The sequence below is a fragment of the Atta cephalotes genome (assembly GCF_000143395.1).
Source record: "Atta cephalotes unplaced genomic scaffold scaffold00070, whole genome shotgun sequence".
Lineage (NCBI taxonomy): Eukaryota > Metazoa > Arthropoda > Insecta > Hymenoptera > Formicidae > Atta > Atta cephalotes.
In genome coordinates this window covers 1262585-1272780 of record NW_012130134.1, presented here as the reverse complement: position 1 = coordinate 1272780, position 10196 = coordinate 1262585, and the positions used below count along the sequence as shown (strand labels likewise).

Genomic DNA, 10196 nt, shown 5'->3' with positions numbered 1-10196 from the left:
CTACTGTTTCCACAACTATACCCGATTCCTCCAAAGAGATATTATAATCAATTTCCATGATAGATTGTTCTGCACCTTCTTCTCCCCAATCAATATCGCCTCCTGTGTCCAAATCAACTTTTTTCACCAAAATCAATTTCTCCATTCAAATTCAAATTACCGAAATCAATGATCTGTTAAGAATACTCTGTTAAGAATAATAACAATCTCTACTTTTGTTATAAATATCACAAAAAATCGTAATACATTAGCATCTACACTAGACTGCTTATTACTTTCATCTTCATCCATTTTAATATTCAATGGCGGCTCAATTATTGATGCTGGTATTTCTCCATATGTATATTCAAACATTGTTGTATTTCCCTTTTCTAAAAAAAAAAAAAATATATATATTGGGTTATCCGGAAAGTTCGTGCCGATTAACCTATATTAATAAATGTATACTAAAATTTAAATTTTCTGCGTTTCAATTTTTCTTCAACATCGGCACGAACTTTCCGGACAATCCAATATCATACGTACTTCTTATTTGAGTATAATAATAAATTCTTGAAATTATTATTATGCACACATACCAATAACATATTTAATCATCGATACACAATCACTATCATATTGCTGGTCAAAAGTGAATTCAACAAATGCACTATAAAACTCTACAACCTTGTCCAAGCACTTTGTTTTCTCCGCTATTTTTTGATAAATTTCTGGCAATTCTTTCACCTTATCTAATAACTCTCGTCTAACCGTATTATAACCAGTTACACCTAATTGTTTGCACATCATGTTGTATTCCATATGTGCAATATTTTCCGATTTTTTATATTCTGATTCTTTCTTTTCCAATTCCTGACAATACAGTTTTATATACATTTATTATATGCTAATAAGTAAAGATAACATTACACAATATATAAATCAATTTACAGCTAACAATTGTTCTAACTTCTGTATCTGCTTTTTAATACTCGGAACCTCATAATTAACATTTCTCATAAGCATTTGCGCGACTTCGGCAAGGTATATGTTTTCTTTTTCGTACAATCTCAAAATCTCCTGCCAATCTTTCATCCTTTGTGAGCCATAATGCCCGAATAAATTTTTTGTATCAGCTTCCGTTTCCTTCAAAATTTTCACAATTTTTACACAGGAAAAATAATTTATATCTAAAAAAGACAAAATAAAAAAACATAATAATCAGAAGTCTGCAACTATATATTTGTAAAATCATGAGATGGAGTTATAATGATTCATAGCTTACAGGCACCGGACAATAATGAGGCAATGCCATCATGAGCAGGCATATTTTGTATCGCATTATTAATTTTCTGTCTAATGGGCAAAATATTCATGTGCCAATTCTTCTTGCAGTGCCTCCGATTAATCAGCCAATCCAATAACTTTCGAGCATTAATGTCGATTGGGATATTCTGTTCCTAAATAATTATCGAAATAATTATTTGTATGAAAATTTGATTAAATAAAATTCAATAATAAAAAAGAAAACAATATCAAATGTTAAAAATAATATAAAAATACACATATCGATGAAATCCAAAAAAAATGTTTATTCTCAATTGTATCATAAAATTGAGGATAATTCTTTATAAAAATTTACACAAAGCTTATACAAGCTCAGATGACCATTTTAATATATGTTGTCAAAGTCATGATCCAGAATAACTTTGTCTTAACAATTAAGTAGTGATCTCTTATTATTTAATTTTTGAAAAATTTACAGTTAAAGTGTGTAATTTCAGTAAAGGATTTTAATCATGGAGAACGAACTCAGACGATCCCAAGCTTTTGACATATGTTGTCCAAATGATCTCGAGCAACTTTGCTTTAACAATTAAGTAACAGTTTGTCATAGGTTTTGAGATATTTAATTAATTTTCGATTTATGTGAAAGTTGTAGACCAATGTAAAATCCCTATTGAAAAAAAATCATGTTATAAAGTTTACAATGACACGTTATGTAATTAAAAACAAGTAAATTAACAAATTGTTTCAAATCGTACGTGATTTTTTTTTAATTACATAATTTGAAAAATCACATAATATATTTTTTCTTCTATTTCTATCATTCAGTTTTTTTAAATTCGATAACTATGAAATCACATAATAGATGAATTATTTTTAATATTGTGATTTTTCAAATTGTAATTTTAAAAAATAACGTATTGATTTGGAATAATCTGTGATTTACTTATCTTAATTACATGATTTCTCATTATATAACTTTGTGACATTTTTTTCAATAGAAGCATGTAGAGTGTAGTTACATACCCATGCATTAAATTTTATAAATTAAACATTTGCATTATTAAATGAATGAATCTACAATATATTAAAAATGAAAGAAACCAAAAAGATTAATTAGATCCTTATATAAGGTATGAAATAGGTAGGTATAAATGTTCAATCACAATCTATCCTCTGCTATAGTTTAAATTATATTATAGAATAAGAAAATTTGTGTTTTTTAAGGGATTCTAATCTAAGTTCTGTCTAATCTTTTTAATATCTATTATTTCTTAATATCTATTATTTTTAGTATATTGCAGACTCATTTATTTAGTAAGACAAAGATTTAAAGTGATTTTTTTCTTTAGTAAAATGCCGAAAATTGAAGATGCTTCATAAGGGCCCAAAATTACAAATATCTGTATAATTTGGATGATATTAAAACTACATGTATATTTTCAATAATGAAGTAGGATAGAAACACACAATAGTAAATCAAGCTTCGAACAAAAATAAAATTACTTTTCGAAATTAAATTTATAATGCAAATTTATGCACGTACATATCTTTTCAGAATGGCCGTTGACCTATTATTTTTTTGTGGCCATTAAAATCATAATTCTTTAACTATTGTGATCTCGTTTTTGAAAAAAGTCTATGATAAAATTTGTGTGCAAAGAAGCATCTGCGAATCTTATGTCACTAAATATGTGAAGTTACATTTTCAACATTTTTTTTATTTCATCGTTAAACTACAGTAGAAATTTGCACACGTCAATTACTTACTTCAACCTAATTATATAAAAAAATTAGACATTTCTATGGTAACTCGATTTATTAAAGAATCTTAATAATCTCAATATATAAAATATTGTCCGGAAAGTTCATGCCGATTAACCTATATAATTTAATAAATGTAACTAAAATTTAAATCTTCTGCGTTTCAATTTTCCTTCACATCGGCACGAACTTTCCGACAATATATGTCAATATATGTATCAAGTCCGACAATATATGTATCAAGATCAAAATCAAAGTCAGATAATTATACAGTTTACTACTGAGCAAAAATCAATAAAATTCAGCTTATTTGATGCATCTTTTTAAAAAACGAAAGAATCTGACAGAAATAAGTGTGGCTCTGCCCCGCGAATCGAGATATTAAGCACTAAAGTTGATGAATATTTAAAGTTAGGAAATCTGTCATAGAGGCGAATTCTATACTCTTAACTAGGTCTATAATTGTATTGTTGCACATGGATTTCGATTTTTATGAAAACTCAAAACTTGTGCAACAATACAATTATAAAAGTCGTGCGTCCCTTAAGCAGGGAAATGGAATGGAAGTCGCATGGAAAGTCGAAACCCATGTACAATCATATTATATAATACAATGCATGCTTGCATCGTATTTGCAGTATTTTGTGGCAGTGACAGATTTCCTAACCCTATAGTCAACCTTAATATCTTGGTTCACGGGGCAGAGCGACTCTTTTTTTTACCAGATTCTTTCATTTCATGCAAAAAAAAAGCGTCAAATAAGTCTAACTATTGATTTTTAAGGTGTTTAATGGTAAACTGTATAATTATCCAAATTTATTCTATAAAATTTACCAAAATTATATTTTAACTCAAAATATCAGCACAATTATAAGAGATAACCACATAATTGTTAAGGCAAAGTTACTCAGGATTATTAATAACATATGTCAAGGACATATCTTCCAAGCTGTGTAAATTTTTGTAAAGAATTATTATAAATCGAGTACATACGTATGTACGTATACTTTTATGTCTATATTCAAAATTGATATCGTTAATGTGAAAATAATGCATGTTTGATCACTTACCTGCATATTGTAAAATTCAAGCGAATCTCAACAAGAAATCGTGCTAATGTAATTCGGCGTGGAATCAAAATTTAAGTCAATAGAGGTAAAAGGAGCGTTCAACAATGTAAATCTGAGATGCGAGCTAGCAGATGACGAGCTTGATCACGTGATCTTCGAGCAATCCGGTGCCAAGAATTAATTCCGAACGATACAGAGCTGTCCTTTAAGGTTAGATTATAAAATGAAATTGTTTAATTTTATGAAATAAATAGAAATACTCTATTAATTGAAAATATCTTTCGCTTTACTAAAAACTGATAATAATCTTATATACTAAAAATTAATATACTAAATAAATTATATACTAAAAATTATACTAAAAATAGATCATATACACATGAATGTAGCAGACGCTACATTCATACGCAAGGTGTGTTTTCTTAAAAGAAAATATTACATTGAAAATAAATTTCAGCAACATAAGTTTTGATCTAAAAATTAACTAAATTCTTTGTTTTCAAATACGTAATTTCAAATTCATAAAGAGGAAAAGAAAACTTACTTTCCTCGTTAAATATTGTATATAATGTACTCCATCAATTTCTATTTGATAGCATTTGTTTTAGCGTTTGTATACTCAGACATTATAACAGTTCAAATATACTATTTATAAAATATAAATATTAAAAGAAATGAATGTATGTGTTAACAAATCAGTTGGATGTATTATCATAAATATACATCTATATCATAAATATACATCTTGTATACATAAATATACAAATATCATAAATATTCATAAATTATACATATAAATTTAATTTAAGTGCAAAAATCTGTATTAGCTCTGTAAGTCTTTGAATCCGGAATGGATCAAACAACTCGATTGACTCTAGAAATGTTAATCCCGAATGCAGATGAGATGACATGTAGCAGAAAGATGCGAATTGCCGAACGATTTTCAAAATAAAAGAGCAAACGAATGCCTCCGATTTGCAATGCCAAAGGCATTTACTGTTATAATGTCTGAGTCTACAAACGCTAAAACAAATGCTATCAAATAGAAATTGATGAAGTACATTATATACAATATTTAATAAAGGCATTTAAATGTATAATTGAGAAAATATATCCATCTCCATCTCAAATTTTGATAAAAATACTCATTCGATGCGTTTTCGCGTAAAAATACGATTTCACAAGAAAAAAAATGTACTCCGAAAATCGAGATAATAATTAGCAGTATTCATAGTCCATTCTTATTTCAAGCAGAGAGAAAAACCTGAGAGGACATGATGGCTCAAAACCTGTAACCGCAAAATGCTGCTAAAGTCACTAGATCTATAAAGTACTGCAAACTTGCATCCATTTTCACACGAAATGCAGTCATTTCGAATTTATGCATTTGTATTACGTGCTTTATTTGGGAAAATGAAACTGTCAAGTATGTAAATTAATGTTTTTTAGTTGTAATTAGTTTATTTATGAACAAAAGAATATGTACGAATGTCAATCAATTTATGTGTTCTTTAGTTTAATACGGATTTATTTATCGTAGAAATTTTGTGCATAAAAGTGCACAAAGGATACGTGTAAATATAGTTCAGAACTGTTGAGGAATACAAAAATACACATCACACGTGTGATCGCATGAGCTTGAGCATTTTTAAAAGATTATTCGGCCGAGGCAAACGTGATCCTTGGTCCGGATTATTTTTTAAAAGTAGCTGACTACAATCGTGGATCTACAATCAGCGATTTTGCTTAACTTTTGTTATATTTCACAAATATCAGCCCTTTCTAATAATTCAATTCTTCCTATTAATTCGGCTCATTCTTCTTCGTTCGTCTTTTGGCATGCCAAATAACCTGTAATCTTTTACAGTACTATTTTTGCACTTAGATACACAACAACTTGGTATTATTAACTTTAACAACACGATACTGATGATAAACTGGAAAAGAAATCTTGAAGAGATTTTTATTGTGTTAATATCAATATAATGATGATGAATTTGCGCCTTCAATCTCGAGATTGATGCTTGAAAATGTTTCGAAAATGTACGATTAAGTTAGGTTAACTGCATCCAATTGACTCAATGTGTACTTCAAATCGTGTACTATGTGCACTTCGACCATTTTTATGCGACATTTCTGAAATCAATTGCGGTACTTTATAATTTAGTGACTTTAAATGCTGCTGCGCACTGTTGCCCTCTAAGAAAGTGGATGTAAATCTTGCTATATAGCAAGATCCAATTTTCTAAGAGTACACACATTCACTTTTCAAGATTGCAGATAATAAAATCAATACTTCGTATCCGGACCAAACCGAAATCGAAATCGAAAACCGTTTTGAAACCCTTTTTTTCAGTGAACTGAAACCGAAATTATAATATACCCAAATTTAAAGTAAAATTTACGATACTAAAATCATAACCGAATTGGTAAAATTTTACCTTTTTTTTCGGTTCTTTTTTTGATTCTCAATTTTTTATCTTTATTCTTGTTCTTAATTTTTATTTTGCTCGCTCCTTTTTAGTAAACGCAGTTATATAACTGTTATATTGCTGTAATAAAATGGAATGTAACAAGTAATATAACATGTTGATTACATGTAACATACATGTTAATTGTAATTTCCCACTGATTGCAAATTATAATTATATACAATAAACGTGTAATAACAATGTAATAAACGTTATATAACTGTTGCATTAATTACAGAAAAGATACAGAATAGTTACATAAAATGCTGAAATGTTATATGCTATAATATAAATAATTCCAATGTTATATAATGAGTTATATTATAGTTGTAATCTTATGTAATCTTATTTACATATACTTATTAGAACAATAATACATAAAACATAAAATGACATATGAGCTGTATATAAGCATAAGACCGCTGGGCTAGCACCTTATAATATATAAATTAATATGATATCTTTATACTGAATGATCCAATGGCCTTAAGCTATACTTATGCAAACTTACGTCGTTTTATGTATAATAACACTTATGGAATTTTTGCAATAAGTTATCACCATCGCGTGTGCAGTTCGGCCAAATTCATAAGCGGGGAGCACAGATATATAATTTCTTGCATAACGCATAAAGCCTCATCTACAAAGCTTCATCTACAAATATTCACATAAGCTGTGTCGTATGTTGTATGAAATATCACAGGCATGTCGTATAATCTCAGCCAATCACAACACAGCAAGTTGACGTTTAGAATTTATTGACGAATTGCATGCAAACAATCGTTGTGACTATTGTAAACGCTCATTTAGCGACACTCTTGCGATATGCGACAAATTTTCCTGCGATGCTATTACTCGCGACATGCGACACAACCTGTGCGATTATATTGCAGACGAGGCTTAAACATGTAATGCATAAGAAAATGTCGAAGTCCTCCGTGTCTTTCCTTTCCATTAAATAAAGAATTCTAGTTGGTTCAATTTCTTATGCCTCATGTGTTATGCGTTATGCAAGAGTCTATGCTCTCCGCTATATAACTAATAATAATGAAAGAGAAATAACCTATCCAACCAATGAGTGGAAAATGTGCGCAAGACTGAGAGACAGAAGCTGTATATTTCTGTCTTTCTTAGTAACTTTTCTTCTTTCTGCGCATGTGCCAAAAGAAAATAGAAGAGGACAGAAATACATCTTCTGTCTCTCAGTCTTACTCACAGCTCGACATCCATATTCCCCTTCAATTACTATAAATTCTATATGGCCAAACCACGTTCTTTTGCTCCATGTCGTCAATAGAGAATAAGAGTTACCAATTGTGAAACGCGAAACATGAGGCAGTGTTCATAGTTCTTATTTTGAAACCGTCTTAAATAATGTCTTAAGATGCTAATACAGTCCTCGGATTGACTTACGACGATCTTAAAACTGTACTTAAAACAGTCTTAAATGCAGGACTGTATTAACATCCTAAGATTATATTTAAAACAGTTTTAAAATAAAAACTGATTGTGAATACCGTTTCATGTTTAACATTCACAATTGTAGCCCTTGAATCTTATGAAATCTTATAACCTTATGAAAACATTTTATATTTCTCTTTCTATAGAAAGAGAATTTAAGAAGTGTCATTATAAAGTGTGTCAAACGAGGAAAGATTTAGTATCAATTTCACGCGAAACAGGCCGGTATTCATATTGGATGTGGAAAAAAGTTCGTGGCGTTTTTCTCGCTAGATGGCATTAAATGCTCAGCAGTCGGTAACTACTAATCGCATCGGCAACACTAGACGTGCGTTTAAAAAGTGACATTTTAACCTTTGAGCCGAAAAAGATTGAAATCGGTGAAGTGGATCAAAAGTTATTTTATTTTGAAAATGGAAATAAATAAGGAAAAAATTCGCTACATTTTGCAGTATCACTACGATAAAGGCAAGAATACTGCACAGGCTTGTGAAAAAATTTGCGCTATTTATGGTAAAGATACTCTATCAAAATCAGTAGTACGAAAATGATTGGTCGCTCGCTTTCATGCTGGAAATTTCGATGTGAAAGATGAACCTCGCTCCGGTCGACCAATCACTGAAAAGTCCGATGAAATCATGATAAATGGTCGAGCGTGATAAGCATGTGAGCACTGTAGAGATTGCCAGGGAACTAGGCATCGACACAAAACAGTTTTAAATCATTTACACAAAGAAGGATACAAAAAGAAGCTCGATGTTTGGGTTCCTCACGAGTTAAGTGTTAGGAACATGATGGACCGAATTAACATTTGTGATACGCTATTGAAACGGAAATGAAATTGAGCCATTTGTGAAGAGAATGATAATTGGTGATGAAGAATGGATCATCTATGACAATCCAACTAGAAAAAGATCGTGGATAAAGAAAGAAGAGAAGGCACAAGCAATCGCAAAACCTGGATTGACGAGGAAGAAGATGATATTGTGTGTGTGTGTGTGTGGTGGGACTGGAAGGGAATCGTTCACTATGAGCTGTTATCGTCCAATCAAACAATTAATTCCGAACTCTACTGTGAACAACTGCAGAGATTACAACAAGCAATTGAGAGGAAGCGGCCAGAATTAATCAATAGGAGAGGTGTCGTCTTCCATCACAACAACGCTCGACCACACACATCTTTGATGACTCGGCAAAAATTGCGAGAGCTTGACTGGGAAGTTTTAATGCATCCACAGTATAGTCCTGACATAACACCCTCAGACTATCATTTGTTTAGGTCTCTACAGAACTCTCTTAATGGTGTAAAGCTAGCTTCAAAAGAGGCCTGTGAAAATCACTCGAAGCAGTTTTTCGATGAGAAACCACAGAAGTTCTATCGCGATGGAATTATGGCTCTGCCCCAAAAATGGCAAAATATTATAGAAAATAATAGAGCATATTTGGTTTAAATAAATTGATTTTAATACTAGAAAAACACTTTAATTTTACTAAAAAATCGCCACGAATTTCCTATCCATAGTTGATTCTTGCATTTAAGACTATCTTCAATACAATTTTAAGATGTCCGAGGACTGTATTAACATGATTATGTTATATAATGTGAATATAACAACAATATAGATCTTATAAATGTTAATATATAATATAATAGTTATCTACCTTTGACATAACATCTGTTATATATATGTGTTACATGATTACATTGAGATTATGTTGCCGTTACTTTACTATAACAAATAGATATAATGCAACAGTTATAAATTTCGCAGCTATATAACAAATATATTATATTAATATCACTGCAATACATTCTATTATGTGTTATTTCCAGGTTGTATTGTAGTTATCATTCCGTGATTGCTGAGTTCTTCCAAATCACCAATGTTTACCAGCTCTCCTAACAACCGGAATGCAAATACTTTCAACACCTCATGTAATACAAGATTGTCATGGCATGAACGCGAGACATACTTAATGTAAATTTTTTTTAAGATACTATATATATATATATTATATAATATTATATAATAGCATTTTTTTTATTTAGATTTTCCTTACCAACATATTGCAAGAATTTATTCTAAATCATAAAATTCAAAAATATATATGTAGACTTTATGTAATAAGTGATTATAACAATAAAATAAGTTGTAAGAAAAAA

At 30.1% G+C, this 10196-nt stretch overlaps 1 protein-coding gene across 1 annotated transcript; it reads right to left on the bottom strand.

Annotated features, from left to right (window-relative positions):
• Positions 1–4: 4 nt before the first annotated feature.
• Positions 5–5451, bottom strand: LOC105624025 (CDK5 regulatory subunit-associated protein 3; the record flags this gene model as incomplete). Its single annotated transcript, XM_012205392.1, is given in 10 exon segments — positions 5–121; positions 123–173; positions 247–371; positions 579–852; positions 931–1169; positions 1265–1439; positions 3552–3600; positions 3602–3669; positions 3671–3698; positions 5390–5451. Coding segments are annotated over 10 exon segments (1188 nt in total), but the record flags the coding sequence as incomplete, so codon positions are not given.
• Positions 5452–10196: the final 4745 nt, after the last annotated feature.